At 45.0% G+C, this 22,300-nt stretch overlaps 1 protein-coding gene across 1 annotated transcript in view; it reads left to right on the top strand.

Moving 5' to 3' along the window:
* The window catches only part of egln1a (egl-9 family hypoxia-inducible factor 1a), a gene marked incomplete in the record, with an annotated part of 77,901 nt that extends 63,770 nt beyond the window's left edge, over window positions 1-14,131 (top strand). Inside the window, 3 exon segments of the mRNA XM_042305701.1 lie at window positions 11,986-12,119; window positions 12,897-12,964; window positions 14,048-14,131. Of these exon segments, the coding sequence (XP_042161635.1) occupies window positions 11,986-12,119; window positions 12,897-12,964; window positions 14,048-14,103 (258 nt within the window).
* Between the last annotated feature and the right edge of the window lie 8,169 nt (window positions 14,132-22,300).

Below are 22,300 nucleotides of genomic sequence, written 5' to 3'. Positions count from 1 at the left end.
ACACAGAGCTACTAACCATTAAACACACAGAGCTACTAACCATTAAACACACAGAGCTACTAACCATTAAACACACAGAGCTACTAACCATTAAACACACAGAGCTACTAACCATTAAACGCACAGAGCTACTAAACATTAAACGCACAGAGCTACTAACCATTAAACGCACAGAGCTACTAACCATTAAACGCACCAGAGCTACTAACCATTAAGCGCCCAGAGCTACTAACCATTAAACGCACAGAGCTACTAACCATTAAGCAGCACAGAGCTACTAACCATTAACGCACAGAGCTACTAACCATTAAAGCACAGGCTACTAACCATTAAACGCACAGAGCTACTAACCATTAAACACACAGAGCTACTAACCATTAAAACACAGAGCTACTAATCATTAAACACACAGAGCTACTAACCATTAAACACACAGAGCTACTAACCATTAAAGGTATGTGGACACATGCTCGTCGGACATCTCATTCTAAAATCATGGACGTTAATGGAGTTGGTCCCCCCTTTGCTGCTATTACAGCCTCCTCTTCTGGGAAGGCTTTCCACTTGATGTAGGAATATTGCTGCTATAACAGCCTCCACTCCTCTGGGAGGCTTTCCACTAGATGTAGGAACATTGCTGCTATAACAGCCTCCACTCTTCTGGGAAGGCTTTCCACTAGATGTAGGAACATTGCTGCTATTACAGCCTCCTCTTCTGGGAAGACTTTCCACTAGATGTAGGAATATTGCTGCTATAACAGCCTCCACTCCTAAGGAGGCTTTCCACTAGATGTAGGAACATTGCTGCTATAACAGCCTCCACTCTTCTGGGAAGGCTTTCCACTAGATGTAGGAACATTGCTGCTATAACAGCCTCCACTCTTCTGGGAAGGCTTTCCACTAGATGTAGGAACATTGCTGCTATAACAGCCTCCACTCTTCTGGGAAGGCTTTACACTAGATGTAGGAACATTGCTGTGGGGACTTGCTTCCATTCAGCCACAAGAGCATCAGTGAGGTCGGGTACTGATGTTGAGCGATTGGGCCTGGCTCGTAGTCAGCGTTCCAATTCATACTAAAGGTGTTTGATGGGGCTTAGGTCACTCTCAGCAGGCCAGTCAAGTTCTTCCACACCGATCTCGACAAACCTTTCTGTAAGGACCTCGCTTTTGTGCATGGGGGCGTTGTCATGCTGAAAGAGGCCTAGCCCAAACCATTAAAACAGACCCAGACCATTATTCCTCCTCCACCAAACTTTACAGTGGGCACTATGCATTTCGGATAGGTAGTTCTCCTGGCATCCGCCAATCCCAGATTTGTCTATGGAGATTGCATGGCTCTGTATTATACACCTGTCAGCAACGGCTGTGGCTGATGTAGTGTGGCTCCACTCATGTGAAGGGTCTTCACATACTGCTGTAGATACAGTGTATCTTTAGTACAACATTGGTTACGTTTAGAGAGCAACTGCAGTTTCAAAACAAACACGATATTGTACAATTTGACGTAACTTCACCCATAGATCTTGGAGGATTGCATGATATTGTATATGAAACGTATGCACCTATTTTAACCCAGAAGAAGCCACGTGCACAACGCAGACAGAGGAGCTCAGAATGTTCCTGGAACAGAGACTTGTTCAGGTTCAGTCGTCATGAAGCACCTCACCTGTCTGCGTGTTAGTCCATGATCCTCTGTCCGGTTACATCAACATCATAGAAACCGTATTATTACCATGGCATTATAGCAGACTAGCCTCCCTGGGCTCGTAACACACGAGATTAATCATGTCAAATCTTTCTGTTCCATATATGTAAAGGGATCTGATTCCATCTGTTGATGTAGCCTAGGACATTTCACAAGGCTCATATATCTTGTGTAAAAACACTGGTTTAAGTGTTTAAAAGAAGGTTAAAACATCATATTTATGCATACATGTCTCAAAGTTAACATTTACGGAGGTTTAGAATATGTTTCATTTTTAATTTTTGTCGATCTGGCAAAGGGACTGAAGGTATTGACGCTGGAACCGCCTGTGCTCCTAACCCTGGGTGTGTGTTTGTCACCGCTCTGTTGTAATCTACAGGACTACCGGGTAACCAAGACAACCAGTTATCCATGTAAACAACGGCTCTCTGCACGTCTCACATGTACAACTCGTTATGCTGTGGGGTTTCTACAGGGCCACTGAGCTGGAGAGGGATGAGGAGGAGGGGAGGAGGAGGAAGAGTGTGTGGGAGGGAGATAATAAACTGGGTTCAACTCTGACTCCTGCCCCCTCTCCAGAGGGAGTATGTTTTAATGGTTGTGCTACGTGCCGTGTGGAGCGTGCTGCAGCGTGAGGGAGGCTGGCCTAGCCACTAGTCATTGGGATGTTCCTCCCAGATAGAGAATAACTTACACTGAAATAGCCATGCGTGTATATGAGCCATTTCGTAGAACGGTCAACCTGAGCATCTACAAATAAAGTGTGTGGTTTCCAAATGAAACCATGTTCATAATTATACTTTAGGTCTAAATGTTGGAGTTCAGACTTTATTTTAGAAAGTCTATGTAAGAAATGGTATGAATTCTGACCATTACAGAGTAGGATACACAGTCTCAAAGGCTTTTCAGTCAATCATGTTTCATTTATTTAAGAAAGGGTTCACAGAGCTTGTTTTTCAGCTCACAGCAGCCCCATGTTTCATTTATTTAAGAAATTATAAGGTACGGTGCTTTGTTTATTAGGTACGGTGCTTTGTTTTATTAGGCACGGTGCTTTGTTTATTAGGCACGGTGCTTTGTTTATTAGGCACGGTGCTTTGTTTATTAGGCACGGTGCTTTGTTTATTAGGTACGGTGCTTTGTTTATTAGGCACGGTGCTTTGTTTATTAGGTACGGTGCTTTGTTTATTAGGCACGGTGCTTTGTTTATTAGGCACGGTGCTTTGTTTATTAGGCACGGTGCTTTGTTTATTAGGCACGGTGCTTTGTTTATTAGGCACGGTGCTTTGTTTATTAGGCACGGTGCTTTGTTTATTAGGCACGGTGCTTTGTTTATTAGGTACGGTGCTTTGTTTATTAGGCACGGTGCTTTGTACGGTGCTTTGTTTATTAGCTTTGTACGGTGCTTTGTTTATTAGGCACGGTGCTTTGTTTATTAGGCACGGTGCTTTGTTTATTAGGTACGGTGCTTTCAGAAAGTATTCAGCCCCCTTGACTTTTTTCCACATTTTGTTACATTACGGACTTATTTTAAAATAAAACCCCATAATGACAAAGCAAAAATAATATAAGTATTCAGACCCTTTACTCAGTACTTTGTTGAAGCACCTTTGGCAGCGATTACAGCCTCGACTCTTCTTGGGTATGATGCTACAAACTTGGCACACCTGTATTTGGGGAGTTTCTCCCATTCTTCTCTGCAGATCCTCTCAAGCTCTGTCAGGTTGGATGGGGAGCGTCACTGCAAAAAATAAAGAACGCCTGGAATTTCAGCCTGTTTTCAGCACACAGCATGACATCACAATCTGATCTGATTATTCTGACCAATGACCAGTTATCTTTTATTTGCATATGTATCCTCCTACTCTTACCCTACGGCAGTGTTTTTTTAACTAGGGGTCGCCTGATTTGAAAATGGGATTGATTGCCCTCGGTTCATAGAACCGGGGTTAGTCCGTAACCTTCAGTAGCCGCTAGATGCGGTTGTCATGAACAAAGCCGTTTCTGTTTTCTTCCTACATATGTGGCTCTATCTTTTATAAAAGGTTTAAGTTACAAAATATTATGAGCCCATCACTGAAAGATCAGACTCTAAGGAACATGTGTGTGTCTGTCTCCCTCTACGAGCCACGCAGGACTCATTAGAACAGAGGACAAGACCTACATCAGACTGGGAAGGAAGTACAATCATCTTCCCAACGCCTTTCTGGTTCATTTCAGTCACTTAGTTCAAACCATACTTCCTTCAGTTGTAAATACTATCAATAGTACTGTCGGACTCATTTGTAATAGACTGTCATAGCTGTTGAGCACATCACTCTTTCACATGGTGGGGGTTGCGAATTATATTACAATTGGGATCGCAAGTGTAACGGATGTGAAACGGCTAGCTTAGTTAGCGGTGGTGCTGGTGTAACGGATGTGAAACGGCTAGCTTAGTTAGCGGTGGTGCTGGTGTAACGGATGTGAAACGGCTAGCTTAGTTAGCGGTGGTGCTGGTGTAACGGATGTGAAACGGCTAGCTTAGTTAGCGGTGGTGCTGGTGCGGATGTTAGCTTAGTTAGCGGTGGTGCTGGTAGCGGTAGCTTAGTTGCGGTGGTGTAACGGATGTGAAACGGCTAGCTTAGTTAGCGGTGGTGCTGGTGTAACGGATGTGAAACGGCTAGCTTAGTTAGCGGTGGTGCTGGTGTAACGGATGTGAAACGGCTAGCTTAGTTAGCGGTGGTGCTGGTGTACGGATGTGAAACGGCTAGCTTAGTTAGCGGTGGTGCTGGTTAGCGCGGCTAAAGTTAGCGGTGGTGCTGGTTCAATCGGTGACGTTACTTGCTCTGAGACCTCTGAAGCCACGGCTTTTGTGGAGCGATGGGTAACGATGCTTCGTGGGTGACTGTTGTTGAGGGTCCCTGTTCACGCCCGGGTATGTGCAGAGGGTCCCTGGTTACACAGGCATCGCCCGGGTGATTTTCTGGGCTCTAGAGGGACTCAGAACCTCAAACCAGTTCCGCTTGTGTTTTCACTGTTACACAGGCATCAACATCCAGAGTTGAGTTTCTGGGCTCTAGAGTCTAGACCACTCAACTCAGAACCTCCAAACCAGTTCCGCTGTGTGTTTTCATTGTTCTCTTATCAGGGACTCATTTAGACCTGGGACACCAGGAAGGTGATTCCCCTTTAATCAGGGACTCATTTAGACCTGGGACACCAGGAAGGTGATTCCCCTTTAATCAGGGACTCATTTAGACCTGGGACACCAGGAAGGTGATTCCCCTTTAATCAGGGACTCATTTAGACCTGGGACACCAGGAAGGTGATTCCCCTTTAATCAGGGACTCATTTAGACCTGGGACACCAGGAAGGTGATTCCCCTTTAATCAGGGACTCATTTAGACCTGGGACACCAGGAAGGTGATTCCCCTTTAATCAGGGACTCATTTAGACCTGGGAAACCAGGAAGGTGATTCCCCTTTAATCAGGGACTCATTTAGACCTGGGACACCAGGTAGGTGATTCCCCTTTAATCAGGAAGGTGACTCATTTAGACCTGGGACACCAGGAAGGTGATTCCCCTTTAATCAGGGACTCATTTAGACCTGGGACACCAGGAAGGTGATTCCCCTTTAATCAGGGACTCATTTAGACCTGGGACACCAGGAAGGTGCAATGGGAATTTACCAGGTAGAACAGAAGAGCAGCAGGCTCTGGACCCCTGGTCTAGATGATCCTATCTGCCATCATGGCTGTGTAGGTAAATATATTTAAATGTGTATCATCAAGCCCACATGATCAGACTGAGCATGGCCAAAGGAGGCTCAGGGAAAATAAATGATAAAACATATATTTGGAGTTATTTTCACACAGTGAGCTTTTAAATCTACAATTAAAAGACTGCATGGGGGCATGTACTAGAAAAACATATTTGTGCATCAGGTTCATTTAGGGTGTGGTGTCTGGCTTGTTCTATTCAGGCTTCCTTTAGGGTGTGGTGTCTGGCTTGTCTACTATTCAGGGTTCCTGTTAGGTCTTCCTGTCTACCTGTCAGGGTGTGGTGTCTGGCTTGTCTACTATTCAGGCTTCCTGTTAGGGTGTGGTGTCTTCCTGTTAGGGTGTGGTGTCTACCTGTCAGGGTGTGGTGTCTGGCTTGTCTACTATTCAGGCTTCCTGTTAGGGTGTGGTGTCTACCTGTCAGGGTGTGGTGTCTACCTGTCAGGGTGTGGTGTCTACCTGTCAGGGTGTGGTGTCTACCTGGGGGTGGTGTCTACCTGTCAGGGGTGGTGTCTACCTGTCAGGGGTGGTGTCACCTGTCAGGGGTGGTGTCTACCTGTCAGGGGGTGGTGTCTACCTGTCACCTGTCAGGGGGTGGTGTCTACCCTGTCACCTGTCAGGGGGTGGTGTCTACCTGTCAGGGGGTGGTGTCTACCTACCTGTATAATTATGCAATTCTAAGGTTCTGCAACTTCCGTTGACATTTTTTTTTTAACATTCCAAATGATTTTTATTTGAATGTCTATTTTAGACTGTAACATCAATAACGGAGGGTGAAATAACGGGAGTGTGTGTGGGTCACCTTCCTAGGTCTAATCGTGAGGGACAGTTAATCGTGAGGGACAGTTAATGTTGGCATGAGTAATGGTATCACGTTCTTAAGTGTCAGGACTAATCATCTCCTTCCAAGGCAATCATAATGTTTCTGTTCTGTTGTCTAGGCGATGGTGGCGTGTTACCCAGGCAACGGGACCGGATACGTACGCCATGTGGACAATCCGAACGGAGATGGGCGATGTGTCACCTGTATATACTACCTAAATAAAGACTGGGACACCAAGGTACATTACTGTCTCCAGTTATACTGAAATGAACCCTCTAGCACAGAGACTGAGATACCACTTCCGGCGCCGACAGAGATGGCCGCCTCGCTTCGCGTTCCTAGGAAACTATGCAGTGTTTTGTTTTTTTACGTGTTATTTCTTACATTGGTACCCCAGGTCATCTTAGGTTTCATTACATACAGTCGAGAAGAGCTACTGAATATAAGATCAGCGTCAACTCACCATCAGTACGACCAAGAATATGTTTTTCGCGACGCGGATCCTGTGTTCTGCCTTTCAAACAGGACAGCGGAATGGTTCCCATGCAGCGACCCAAAAAAAACGACACCGAAAAAGAGGGAAACAAGGCGGTCTTCTGGTCAGACTCCGGAGACGGGCACATCGTGCACCACTCCCTAGCATTCTTCTCGCCAATGTCCAGTCTCTTGACAACAAGGTTGATGAAATCCGAGCAAGGGTAGCATTCCAGAGGGACATCAGAGACTGTAACGTTCTTTGCTTCACGGAAACATGGCTCACTGGAGAGACGCTATCGGAGGCGGTGCAGCCAGCGGGTTTCTCCACGCATCGCGCCGACAGAAACAAACATCTTTCTGGTAAGAAGAGGGGCGGGCGCGTATGCCTTATGGCTAACGAGACATGGTGTGATGAAAGAAACATACAGGAACTCAAATCCTTCTGTTCACCTGATTTAGAATTCCTCACAATCAAATGTAGACCGCATTATCTACCAAGAGAATTCTCTTCGATTATAATCACAGCCATATATATCCCCCAAGCAGACACATCGATGGCTCTGAACGAACTTTATTTGACTCTTTGCAAACTGGAATCCATTTATCCGGAGGCTGCATTCATTGTAGCTGGGGATTTTAACAAGGCTAATCTGAAAACAAGACTCCCTAAATTTTATCAGCATATCGATTGCGCAACCAGGGGTGGAAAAACCTTGGATCATTGTTACTCTAACTTCCGCGACGCATATAAGGCCCTGCCCCGCCCTCCTTTCGGAAAAGCTGACCACGACTCCATTTTGTTGATCCCTGCCTACAGACAGAAACTAAAACAAGAGGCTCCCACGCTGAGGTCTGTCCAACGCTGGTCCGACCAAGCTGACTCCACACTCCAAGACTGCTTCCATCACGTGGACTGGGATATGTTTCGTATTGCGTCAGATAACAATATTGACGAATACGCTGATTCGGTGTGCGAGTTCATTAGAACGTGCGTTGAAGATGTCGTTCCCATAGCAACGATTAAAACATTCCCTAACCAGAAACCGTGGATTGATGGCAGCGTTCGCGTGAAACTGAAAGCGCGAACCACTGCTTTTAATCTGGCAAGGTGACTGGTGACATGACCGAATACAAACAGTGCAGCTATTCCCTCCGCAAGGCTATCAAACAAGCTAAGCGTCAGTACAGAGACAAAGTAGAATCTCAATTCAATGGCTCAGACACAAGAGGCATGTGGCAGGGTCTACAGTCAATCACGGACTACAAGAAGAATTCCAGCCCAGTCACGGACCAGGATGTCTTGCTCCCAGGCAGACTAAATAACTTTTTGCCCGCTTTGAGGACAATACAGTGCCACTGACACGGCCTGCAACGAAAACATGCGGACTCTCCTTCACTGCAGCCGAGGTGAGTAAGACATTTAAACGTGTTAACCCTCGCAAGGCTGCAGGCCCAGACGGCATCCCCAGCCGCGCCCTCAGAGCATGCGCAGACCAGCTGGCCGGTGTGTTTACGGACATATTCAATCAATCCCTATACCAGTCTGCTGTTCCCACATGCTTCAAGAGGGCCACCATTGTTCCTGTTCCCAAGAAAGCTAAGGTAACTGAGCTAAACGACTACCGCCCGTAGCACTCACTTCCGTCATCATGAAGTGCTTTGAGAGACTAGTCAAGGACCATATCACCTCCACCCTACCTGACACCCTAGACCCACTCCAATTTGCTTACCACCCAAATAGGTCCACAGACGATGCAATCTCAACCACACTGCACACTGCCCTAACCCATCTGGACAAGAGGAATACCTATGTGAGAATGCTGTTCATCGACTACAGCTCGTCATTCAACACCATAGTACCCTCCAAGCTCGTCATCAAGCTCGAGACCCTGGGTCTCGACCCCGCCCTGTGCAACTGGGTACTGGACTTCCTGACGGGCCGCCCCCAGGTGGAGGGTAGGCAACAACATCTCCACCCCGCTGATCATCAACACTGGGGACCCACAAGGGTGCGTTCTGAGCCCTCTCCTGTACTCCCTGTTCACCCACGACTGCGTGGCCACGCACGCCTCCAACTCAATCATCAAGTTTGCGGACGACACAACAGTGGAAGGCTTGATTACCAACAACGACGAGACGGCCTACAGGGAGGAGGTGAGGGCCCTCGGAGTGTGGTGTCAGGAAAATAACCTCACACTCAACGTCAACAAAACTAAGGAGATGATTGTGGACTTCAGGAAACCAGAGGAAACACCCCTATTCATCGATGGAACAGTAGTGGAGAGGGTAGTAAGTTTTAAGTTCCTCGGCGTACACATCACAGACAAACTGAATTGGTCCACCCACACAGACAGCATCGTGAAGAAGGCGCAGCAGCGCCTCTTCAACCTCAGGAGGCTGAAGAAATTCGGCTTGTCACCAAAAGTACTCTTCTACTTTTTCTAAAAGCAAACTTCTACAGATGCACAATCGAGAGCATCCTGGCGGGCTGTATCACCGCCTGGTACGGCAACTGCTCCGCCCACAACCGTAAGGCTCTCCAGAGGGTAGTGAGGTCTGCACAACGCATCACCGGGGGCAAACTACCTGCCCTCCAGGACACCTACACCACCCGATGTTACAGGAAGGCCATAAAGATCATCAAGGACATCAACCACCGAGCCACTGCCTGTTCACCCCGCTATCATCCAGAAGGCGAGGTCAGTACAGGTGCATCAAAGCTGGGACCGAGAGACTGAAAAACAGCTTCTATCTCAAGGCCATCAGACTGTTAAACAGCCACCACTAACATTGAGTGGCTGCTGCCCAACAATCACACTGACGATGCCACTTTGTTTACATACTCCATCCACTATGTATATACTGTATGATACCATCTACTGATCTTGGAAATTATGTATCACATTCATTCTTATGTATCTATATCACTAGCCACTTTAAACAATGCTACATACCTTATATAAGTTTTGGAATTGTTAGTTAGATTATTCATCTCATATGCATACGGAACTAGATAGCACTGTATTTCTATATCGCATTTCATCTGCAACCTTATGTGACAAATAACATGTATCATTTGACCAAGGTATTAAATATTACTTTGTTTACTGAAATACTCATCTCATATGAGATACCAAGGTACTTAAATACCATCTACTGTTATCTGAAATGCCTCTAGCACAGAGACTCTGATACCATAAACTCATTCATACTGAAATGAACCCTCTTATGTACATATTCTTTTTGACCAGAGCCAAGTAGGGAATAGTGTATAAGACAGTAGTTTTGGAATTGTTAGTTAGTTTGTGGTCAGGTGTCTTGTTTTATTACTGCAGTTTGTGGTTAGGTGTCTGGTGTTTATAGACAAGTAGTTTGTGGTCAGGTGTCTGGTGTTTTATTGATCTCTACATCTGTTTATTGACCAGTTTGTGGTCATGTGACAAATCTAGTTTGTTGTGTCTTGTTTTTGATCCAAGGTATTAAATATTACTGTCTACAGTTTATGGTCAGGTGTTTAATGAACTCTAGCACAGAGTCTGGTGATTGATCTCAAGGTTTATTAGGTGTTTACTGTCTCAGTTTATGGTCTGTTTATTGACCCTCTAGTTTGACTGAGATACCAAGGTATTAAATATTACTGTCTACAGTTATACTGAAATGAACCCTCTGAGCACAGAGTGTGAACAAGATCCTTTGGGTTTGACCAGAGCCAAGTTAGGGAATAGGGTGAGCTAGGACACATCATCCTGAATGGGACTGGTGTTTATTGATCTCTAGTTTTGTCAGGTGTCTGGTGTTTATTGATCTCTAGTTTGTGGTCTGGTGTCTGGTGATTTATAGATCTGTAGTTTGTGGTCTCTAGTTTGTGTCTGGTGTTTATTGATCTCTAGTTTGTGGTCAGGTGTCTATTGATCTCTAGTTTTGGTCTGGTGTTTATTGATCTCTGGTTGGTGTTTATTGATCTCTAGGTGTCTGGTGTTTTATTGATCTCTAGTTTGTGGTCTGGTGGTGATCTCTAGTTTGTGGTCTGGTGTTTATTGATCTCTGGTGTTTAGTTTAGTTTGTGGTCTGGTGTTTATTGATCTCTAGTTTGTGGTCTGGTGTTTATTGATCTCTAGTTTGTGGATAGTTTTGTCAGGTGTCTGGTGTTTATTGATCTCTAGTTTGTGTCTGTGCCTATCATCTCTAGTTTGTGTGTAGGGTCTGGTGTTTAGCATGTGTGTAGAGAACAGCCTATCATATCGTAGTATTAACATGTGTGTAGAGAACAGCCTATCATATCGTAGTATTAACATGTGTGTAGAGAACAGCCTATCATATCGTAGTATTAACATGTGTGTAGAGAACAGCCTATCATATCGTAGTATTAACATGTGTGTAGAGAACAGCCTATCATATCGTAGTATTAACATGTGTGTAGAGAACAGCCTATCATATCGTAGTATTAACATGTGTGTAGAGAACAGCCTAACGGCCTATCATATCGTAGTATTAACATGTGTGTAGAGAACAGCCTATCATATCGTAGTATTAACATGTGTGTAGAGAACGGCCTATCATATGTAGTATTAACATGTGTGTAGAGAACGGCCTATCATATCGTAGTATTAACATATGTAGAGAACAGCCTATCATATCGTAGTATTAACATGTGTGTAGAGAACAGCCTATCATATCGTAGATGTGAAAGGTTGAATGCGAGTCTGGGTTCTTTTATCCAAACTAACTCTTTTCCTGTTAGATTATTCTTCTGATTGCTCAGCAGGAAAGACCGTTCCCACGCCGCTTCCTATCCACAGCTCTCCTCCCTAAGTCCTCCACCACTTGAGTGTCCCAAATGGCACCCTATTCCCTAGACTGTCACTTCTTGGTCAACAGTAGTTCATTCTTAAGGGACTAGGGAGCCATTTGGAACACAGACCCAGAAGGTGGAACGGTCTTTTTCTTCTCTTTTCTAGTTCCATGTTTGTAACTGATTCAGCCGTAGGTCCTTTAAATGGCCTTCTCATCCTTTCAAACAGTTTGTTGCTCTTAGTGCTGCTATGATCTGTCTGTAGTCAAACCCATTTATTTTAACTTGTAGTCAAACCCATTTATTTCTATAGCAGAGTACTAAATACATGTGTCATCTGTCATTCTATTGTTGTGGTCTGTTCTAGGAACATGGGGATATTTTGATTGATTGTTTGATTGATTGATATGTTCTGTTCCAGGATCATGGGGGTGTTCTGCGTATCTTCCCAGAGGGTAAAGCTCAGTTTGCCGACATCGAGCCTAAGTTTGACCGGTTGCTGTTTTTCTGGTCAGACAGACGGAACCCACACGAGGTCCAGCCCGCCCACGCTATCAGGTTAGTACCTTACCTGGTCAAGTTAAACTAACTAAAATAACAACCTGGTCAAGTTAAACTAACTAAAATGTAACTAACTAAAACACCTTTATAACACATCTTATAACACACCTTTATAACACACCTATATAACACACTTTTATAACGCACACCTTTATAACATACCTTTATAACACACCTTTATAACACACCTGTATAACACACCTGTTATAACACCTTTATAACTTTTCTTATAACACACATTTAACACACCTTTATAACTTTTCTTATAACACACCTTTATAACACACCTTTAACTTTTCTTATAACACACCTTTATAACACACCTTTATAACACACCTTTAACTTTTCTTATAACACACCTTTATAACACACCTTTATAACACACCTTTATAACACACCTTTATAACTTTTCTTATAACACACATTTAACACACCTCTTATAACACACCTTTATAACACACATTTATAACACACCTTTATAACTTTTCTTATAACACACCTCTATAACACACCTTTATAACACACACTTTTCTTATAACTCATCTTTTAACACACCTTTATAACACACTTATAACTCATCTTATAACACACCTTTATATCTTTTCTTATAACAACTTTATAACTCACCTGTATAACACCCGCTCAACCCTCAGCCACCCTCAACTCACAAACAGCTTATAACACACCCTCACCTGTATCACCTGTCCAGAACTTGGTCTATTATCTCTGGTGTCTCCCTCCCAGAGATGTCAATTCTGACCTCTTCTTCTCCAGGTATGCCATCACAGTGTGGTATTTTGATGCTGATGAGCGAGCCAGGGCTAAAGAGAAATACCTAACAGGTAAACCTCTTACTATGAGGATATCACTGTATGTACCGTAAAACTTTCATTAATTGCCCAGGCATTTATTTAATTCAATGATTGAACACAACAGGCGCTTATTAGAGACAGGCTTCTATTTGAGACCAGCGCTTATTAGAGACAGGCTTCTATTTAGAGACAGGCTTATATTTAGAGACAGGCTTCTATTTAGAGACAGGCTTCTATTTAGAGACAGGCTTCTATTTAGAGACAGGCTTCTATTTAGAGACAGGCTTCTATTTAGAGACGGGCTTCTATTTAGAGACAGGCTTCTATTTAGAGACAGGCTTCGATTTAGAGACAGGCTTCGATTTAGAGAGGCTTCGATTTAGAGACAGGCTTCGATTTAGAGACAGGCTTCGATTTGAGACAGGATTTATTTGAGACAGGCTTCTATTTAGAGACAGGATTTAGAGACAGGCTTCGATTTGAGACAGGCTTCGATTTAGAGACAGGCTTCTATTTCCTTAAAGCACATAACTTTTTCTCAATAAAATGTTGAAAAGGCCAACCTACTGTTTATTGTTACCAGTATAAACATTATAATAACACTATTATTATCTATCGCAGATCAGACTTACAAAGACTAGGCTGTCTATCATACACCCATGAATTTAATGTTGCGTTTTCTTTTTGGTGGCGCCATGGCAACGATGACAGAATTTTTTTTTTTACAAATGTTTTTAATGCACATGCCTGTGGAAATATAATAATTGTGTCCATGGTAACCTGGTAAACACTTTATTTCGACCCTGTGTTTATTTGAAACAGCCGTTTATTGCTGAAATGTGTGCCGATGCCCAGCTTTTAAAAGGGACAGGCGGCTGTTTGAGACTCTGCGTTTAATTCAAGTTTTATGTTAAACACCTTTCCACAAACCTGACAAGTGAGAATCATCTCACTGTCAGCCCCTACTCTAAGTCTGACTCTCTGACTCTCTGTCTGTCTCTGTGTGTGTCTGTCTGTCTCTGTGTGTGTCTGTCTGTCTCTGTGTGTGTCTGTCTGTCTCTGTGTGTGTCTGTCTGTCTCTGTGTGTGTCTGTCTGTCTCTGTGTGTTTCCAGGAGCTGGAGAGAAAGGAGTGAAGGTGGAACTGAACAAACCATCAGACCCCAGCTAGTGAGAGAGGAGAGCGGAGAAAAGAGAGAAGAGAGGAGGGGAGGAGACCAGAGGAGGGAGGGGGAGAGGAGGAGACAGGAGGAGAGGGGAGAGGAGACACCCCATCTACCAGCCAAGACCCCCCCTCCAGCCATGAAGTGCTAATCCCTGAGAAAGGGAGAGGCCTAAACCCAGCCAGCTCACGGGTGGACTGATTCCACAACTGACCAATGTCATGACCCAGTACTGCAAGGAGAGACTGTCCCTTCTCTGCTTGTGGCCCAAAGGGGACCCTATTTCCTCAGTGCACTAGTGACCAAAAATAGTTGCTCAATGGAGAATATCCATTGAACTAGCTTTTATTCCAGGACTAAGCTATGGGCCCTGGTCAAATGTAGTGCACTCTGTAGGGATCACGTTCCATTTGGGACAGAGGCGGTGGCTTTTTGTTGAAGAGAATGCTGAGAAAAAGAAGCTGCCATTTAGAGAACGCTTTGAGCTTCAGGATCCAACTGACCCCTGAGAGACTGTTATTCTGTTGTCTTTTACCATGTTCTGGTATTTTCCAACTGACCCGTGAGAGACTGTTATTCTGTTGTCTTTTACCATGTTCAGCTTCAGGATCCAACTGACCCCTGAGAGACTCTGTTGTCTTTTACCATGTTCTGTTTTATTCAACTGACCCCTGAGAGACTCTGTTGTCTTTTACCATGTTCTGGTTTTGTGGTTGATTCCTTAAAGGTACAGAGTCCATACTGACGAACTCTGAGTTAACCGTATTGCGAGTGCGTCTCGGAAGCAAGGCTTCTAATTGGGACAGCTAACTTAGTTTTAAAAGGTTTAAGGGTTCATTCAGAGTTCGTAAGTATGGACCCACTGTGTTTTGCTTGTTGTGTTGATGCTGTTTACAAGGAATAAGCTGTTTTAAGCTTTTTGTTCAATGAGCTTGTGGAGGTTTTTTAATTAAATGAGGAGAGATCTCAATTAAAATAGTTTTTGGTAACATGAGAGATCTCAATTAAAATAGTTTTCGATAACATGAGGAGAGATCTCAATTAAAAAAGTTTTTGATAACATGAGGAGATCTCATTTTTAAAGGTTTTTGATAACATGAGGAGAGACCTCAATAAAAAAAATTTGGAACGTATTTTTGTCATGTTTTATGTATCTTTAGTCACTGCACAGTGAAGTGCCTCTCTCCCTCCTCTCCCCCTCCTCTCTCACTCTCCCTCCTCTCTCGCTCTCTCCCTCCTCTCTCGCTCTTCTCTCGCTCCTCTCTCCCTCTTCTCACGCTCTCTCCCTCCTCTCTCCCTCGTCTCTCGCTCTCTCCCCTCTCTCGCTCTTCTCTCGCTCCTCTCTCCCTCTTCTCACGCTCTCTCCCTCCTCTCTCCCTCGTCTCTCGCTCTCTCCCTCCTCTCTCACTCTCCCTCCTCTCTCGCTCTTCTCTCGCTCCTCTCTCCCTCTTCTCACGCTCTCTCCCTCTTCTCACGCTCCTCTCTCCCTCCTCTCTCCCTCCTCTCTCCCTCGTCTCTCGCTCTCTCCCTCCTCTCTCACTCTCCCTCCTCTCTCGCTCTTCTCTCGCTCCTCTCTCCCTCTTCTCACGCTCTCTCCCTCCTCTCTCCCTCCTCTCTCCCTCTTCTCTCGCTCTCTCCCTCGTCTCTCGCTCTCTCCCTCGTCTCTCGCTCTCTCCCTCTTTCTCTCTTTTGATATGCAACAAATGATGCTTGGTTGATGACATACTGTACCAGTAGGAGTTCCTTTAGTTGTCCCGTTCTGCCAACTAAAGGTAGAATCAAGACTTGAGCTCACTGACTTTCTGGGAACATACTGTAGTCAGCTCCATCACAATCATGGAATGAAAGATGTCATTTGTTCAGAGGAGTGAAATGATGTTCATGTGAACTAATCGAGTCCACCAATACCAACTAACAGTTTTAATGTAGTTTAATGTACTGAGGATAATAGCGGACGATATTGCCACTCCTTTTTGCCATATTTTCAATTTAAGCCTACCAAAAAGTGTGTCCCCTCAGGCCTGGAGGGAAGCAAAATTAATTATGCTACCTGAGAATAGTAAAGCCCCCTTTACTAGCTCAAATAGCCAACCAATCAGCCTGTTACCAACCCTTAGTAAACTTTTGGAAAAAATTGTGTTTGACCAGATACAATGCTATTTTACAGTAAACAAATTAACAAACTTTCAGCACGCTTATAGGGAAGGACACTCAACAAGTACCTACACAAATAAAAATAAGCTTTTTTTAAAAATCTGTATTTAACCATGCAAGTCAGTTAGAAAAAAAATCTTATTTACAATGACGGCCGACCCCAGCCAAACCCTATCCACGCTGTGCCCTCCTATGGGACTCCCAATCACGGACGGTTGTGATACAGCCTGGAATCGAACCAGGATCTGTAGTGACGCCTCTAGCACTGCGATGCAGTGCCTTAGACCGCTGCACCACTCAGAAGCCCCTTTTGACAATTACTGTGGGGGCTGTCTTGTTAGACTTCGGTCTACTGCTGGAAAAACGTATGTGTTATGGCTTTACACCCCCTGCTATAATGTGGATAAAGAGTTACCTGTCTAACAGAACACAGAGGGTGTTCTTTAATGGAAGCCTCTCCAACATAACTGGTAAAATCAGGAATTCCTCAGGGCAGCTGTCTAGGCCCCTTCCTTTTTTCCCATCTGGCTCAAATTGGAGGAGAGATTGACTTCATAACTACTGGTATTTGTGAGAGGTATTGACATGTTGAATGAACCGAGCTGCCTGTTTAAACTACTAGCACACAGCTCGGACACCCATGCATACCCCACAAGACATGCCACCAGAGGTCTCTTCACAGTCCCCAAGTCCAGAAGAGACGATGGGAGGCACACAGTACTACATAGAGCCATGACTACATGGAACTCTATTTCCAGCCAGTACATGGAACTCTATTCCACAGTACTACATAGAGCCATGACTACATGGAACTCTATTCCACAGTATTAGAGCCATGACTACATGGAACAGTACTACATAGAGCCATGACTACATGGAACTCTATTCCACAGTACTTAGAGCCATGACACATGGAACTCTATTACTACATAGAGCCATGACTACATGGAACTCTATTCCACAGTACTACATAGAGCCATGACTACATGGAACTCTATTCCACATCAGGTAACTGATGCAGCAGTAGAATCATGTTTAAAAAAAACATAAAAATACACCTTATGTAACAGCGGGGACTGTGAAGCAACACAAACATAGGCATAGACACATGTATACACACACATGATAACATACACACTATACACATACGTACACATGGATGTTGTGTTGTAGATATGTGGTAGTGGAGTAGGGGCATCAGGGCACACACTTACTGTGTTGTGAAATCTGTTATGAATGTTTTTTTAAATGTATACCTGACTTAATTTTGTCGGACCCCAGGAAGAGAAGCTACTGCCTTGGCAGGAACTAATGGGGATCCATAATAAACCCCAGGAAGATTAGCTGCTGCCTTGGCAGGAACTAATGGGGATCCATAATAAACCCCAGGAAGATTAGCTGCTGCCTTGGCAGGAACTAATGGGGATCCATAATAAACCCAGGAAGATTAGCTGCTGCCTTGGCAGGAACTAATGGGGATCCATAATAAACCCCAGGAAGAGTAGCTGCTGCCTTGGCAGAAACTAATGGGGATCCATAATAAACCCCAGGAAGATTAGCTGCTGCCTTGGCAGGAACTAATGGGGATCCATAATAAACCCAGGAAGAGTAGCTACTGCCTTGGCAGAAACTAATGGGGATCCATAATAAACTCAGGAAGAGAAGCTGCTGCCTTGGCAGGAACTAATGGGGATCTTTAATAAATACAATTACAAAGTATATATTAATTACAAAGTATATCTTAATTACAAATGTGAAACCATTTTGAGTTCCAGAGAGGCACAGTCAAATAGTGTAAAATAAGTGTAAAATAAGTACTTTAATATTATACAATACAATATTTTTATGAAGCACAAAATGTGATTTTTAAAGTAAAAAAGAAGCACTTAATATGATACATGTTCTGTCCATATCTCATTTCTAGTATAGTTAATACAGTTTAATTATAAGGGCACAGTGTGGGACCCAGATACAGACACGGAAGGTAGATGGTTTGAGTCTCTGATATTTATTATAATCCAAGGGGCAGGCAAGAGAATGGTCGTGGACAGGCAAAATTATCATAACAAGGTCAGAGTCCAGGAGATACAGAGTGGCAGGCACGCTCAAAGTCAGGGCAGGCTTGAGGTCAGGGCAGGCAGTATGGTCAGGCAGGTGGGTTCAGAGTCAAGGCTGGCAAGGGTCAAAACTGGGAGAACTAGCAAAAGAGAGATAAGAAAAAGCAGGAGCACGGAAATAACACGCTGGTTGACTTGACAAAACTAGACAGACAAACAGGGAACACAGGAATAAATACCCAGGGACTAATGAGGAAACAGGTGACACCTGGAGGTGGGTTGAGACAATCACAAAGACTGGAGAAACAGATCAGGGTGACTGGGGTGTCGGCGGTGAAAATCAGCTATGAGGTCTGGGTCCAGGATGTCTTTAGCGGGAACCCAGCACCTCTCCACCTCTCCTCCGGGCCATAACACTCCCAGTCAACCAGGTACTGAAACCCCTGCCCCCTGGTCGAACCCTCAGGAGGCGTCTCACCGTGTACGCTGGCTGGCCATCGATGACACGGGGGAGGGATGGGCCTAGAAACAGAAGACACATGAATGTGAGACAAGAGCTTAATCCTGGACACGTGAAAAGTAGGGTGAACACGGTAGGGTGAACACGGAGGGTACGGTTTAACAGCAGTGGGACTAAGGACTCTAGAAATGGGGAAGGTCCCGAGTGGACAACCATACCCTCTGCCCGATACGATAGCAGGAGCCGGAGTCCGGTGGTGATCCGCTTGTCGAAGAGCCGACCGAGCTCTTTTCCAGGTACGCCGACAGCAGCGGACGAACATATGGGCTGAAGGTATGTTGACCTCAACTTCTTGCTCTGGGAAGAGTGGAGGCTAATACCCCATGGGGCATACGAAGGGGAGAGTCCAGTAGCTGAGCAGTAGCTGAGCAGGGGAGAGTGTATATTCCAACCAGACCAGTTGCTGACTCCAGGTGGTGGAGTTACTGGAAACCAGACACCGGAGTGCCGTCTCCATATCTTGATTGGCTCGCTCCTTCTGGCCGTTGGATTAAGGACAGGCTGGCAGAACCCCCTGATTACTGAATGTAACAATAGTGGTCCTAAAACGGAACCTTGAGGAACACCTAAATTTACAGTTGATTTGTCAGAGGACAAACCATTCACAGAGACAAACTGAGATCTTTCCGACAGAAGCTTTTTTTTTTCTCTTAAAAGGGCAGTGTTGTATTTTGAGACATGCTTGAGTAAGATAAGTAGCCAATAGGTAGAGGGTAGCATAATTTGTCTGATTCTCTGTAATAATGGTATGGGAATAATAATGTATTTTATTTTGTAAAGTGGTTTCTTGTCAAACACATTTTAAGTCACCTCCTTGACAAGTGGATAAACAGGTTCATGTCAAGCCCTGCATGTTTTTTCCAAAAGTCTCATGGAATGTTGGCCTACATTGAACACCACACATTGGCTGCTGATGTAGGCTGAATGATAGAACAGCTATTACCATGTTAAAATTACCATGTTATGTAATGCATTTTCTCCATTGTTTTTGATGGTAGGCATTATGATCAAATAGTCACAGTAGCCTACTTGGCCACAGTTAAAACTAATTTAAAGTGGGTACAGCCTCAGCGTTCACAGTAAATGCTGGAAACAACATTCAAGGTTGTGCTCAGCAGACCTGAAATGTGTTCAGTGACAGAAAACAATTTGAGGGAACAATGGTTGAGCTGAAGGACTAAAAACAAACAACAGATAACTCATGTAAAACTATCTGTAAAATGTATATAGTATGTATAAACTGGAAGTAGAAATCTAAATATTGTTGTCCGTTAGTTTAACCCAATTAAGTGATGGGTGGTAGGGATAGGGGTGGTAGGGATAGGGGTGGTAGGATAGGGGTGGTAGGATAGGGGTGGTAGGTTATGGGTGGTAGGGATAGGGGTGGTAGGATAGGGGTGGTAGGTTATGGGTGGTAGTATAGGGGTGGTAGGTTAGGGGTGGTAGTATAGGGGTGGTAGGATAGGGGTGGTAGGATAGGGGTGGTAGGATAGGGGAAAATAATAAATAAGAGAAATATATTTAATTAGTTTACTCCAATTAGGATAGGGGTGGTAGTATAGGGGTGGTAGGATAGGGGAAAATAATAAAGAAGGAAAATATATTTAAATATATATATATATATTTAATATATATTAAAAATAATATTACAAATACTTACAAAAAATATATACGGGAGTTTGGAAATTATGCAGACATTTACATTGATAGAAGCCACAATCTATCTGCAATATTAAAGCTGACTGTCACGCCCTGGTCTTAGTATTTTGTGTTTTCTTTATTTATTTGGTCAGGCCAGGGTGTGACATGGGTTTATTTTTGTGTTGTGTTTATGTATGGGGTTTTCGTAGGTTTTGGGATTGTGGCTTAGTGGGGTGTTCTAGCAAAGTCTATGGTTGTCAGAGGCGGTTCTCAATCAGAGGCAGGTGATTCTCGTTGTCTCTGATTGGGAACCATATTTAGGCAGCCATATTCTTTGAGTGTTTCATGGGTGATTGTTCATGTCTCTGTGTGTGTTAGCACAAGATAGACTGTTTAGGTTTTCACGTTCCGTTTGTTGTTTTTGTTTTGTTCGTTTTTTCTTCGCTATTAAACATGTATCTAAATTACCACGCTGCATTTTGGTCCGACTCTCTTTCGACGGAAGAAACCGTAACAGAATCACCCACCACAACAGGACCAAGCAGCGTGGTGACAGGCAGCGGCAGCAGGAGCTACAAAGTTTAGAGTATACGACTTGGGAGGAAATAGACAGGTGGGCGGTCGACCCAGAGAGAGTGCCGGAGCCCGCCTGGGATTCGCTGGAGCAGTGCGAAGAGGGCTATAGGAGAATGGAGTCGAAGAGACATGCACGGCGGCGCAGAAGGAAGCCCGAGAGTCAGCCCCAAAAATTTCTTGGGGGGGGGGGCTCAGGGAGAGTGTGGCAGAGTCAGGGTTCAAACCTGAGCCAACTCCCCCTGTTTATCGTGAGGAGCAGCGATCACAGGACTTCTGGACGTGGGAGGAGATATTGGACGGAAAAGGACCCTGGGCACAGCCTGGAGAATATCGCCGCCCCAAAGAAGAACTGGAGGCGGCGAAAGCGGAGAGGCGCTGGTATGAAGAGGCAGCACGGCGACGCGGATGGAAGCCCGCGAGTCAGCCCCATAAATTTATTGGGGGCTCAGGGAGAGTGTGGCAGAGTCAGGGTTCAGACCTGAGCCAACTCCCCCTGTTTATCGTGAGGAGCCAAGGAGGAGACCAGAACCAGAGCCGGTGTTGGAGGTGAGTGAAGCAGAGACTGTGAAGGAGTTAATGGGGAAAGTGGAGGAGAGAGTTATGAGGGAGTTGCTAGGTTGGTGCTTTAGATACAATATTCGCCCGACGGAGCTTGTCGGGGATTTGATGGCACCTGGGTCAGCGCTCCATACTCGCCCTGAGGTGCGTGTTAGTCGGCTGGTGAAGAGTGTGCCAGCCTCACGCACTAGGCCTCCTGTGTACCTACCTAGCCTTGCACGTCCTGTGCCAGTCCTGCTCTCAGGCTCTCCAGTACACCTTCACGGTCCGGTCCATCCGGTCCATCCTTCACACACCAGTCATCCGGTGGCAGCTCCTCGCACCAGGCTTCCTGTGCGTGTCCTCAGCCCAGTACCACCAGTGCCAGCACCATGCACCAAGCCTTCAGTGCGCCTCGCCTGTTCAGCGCTGCCAGAGCCTTTCTCCTCTCCAGCGCTGTCGGAGTCTCCCGCCTGTTTAGCGCTACCAGATCCTTCCTCCTCTCCAGCGCTGCCGGAGTCTCCCACCTGTTTAGCGCTGCCAGAGCCTTCCTCCTCTCCAGCCCTGCCGGAGTCTCCCGCCTGTCTAGCGCTATCAGAGCCTTCCTCCTCTCCAGCGCTGCCGGAGTCTCCCGCCTGTTTAGCACTGCCAGAGCCTTCCTTCTCTCCAGCGCTGCCGGAGTCTCCTGCCTGTTCAACGCAGCCAGAGCTGCTAATCTGC

The sequence above is a fragment of the Oncorhynchus tshawytscha genome, linkage group LG24 (genome assembly GCF_018296145.1).
Source record: "Oncorhynchus tshawytscha isolate Ot180627B linkage group LG24, Otsh_v2.0, whole genome shotgun sequence".
In the NCBI taxonomy this organism is placed as follows: domain Eukaryota; kingdom Metazoa; phylum Chordata; class Actinopteri; order Salmoniformes; family Salmonidae; genus Oncorhynchus; species Oncorhynchus tshawytscha.
Note: the sequence above shows the minus strand (reverse complement) of the source record. Positions and strands in the feature narration are given on the sequence as shown.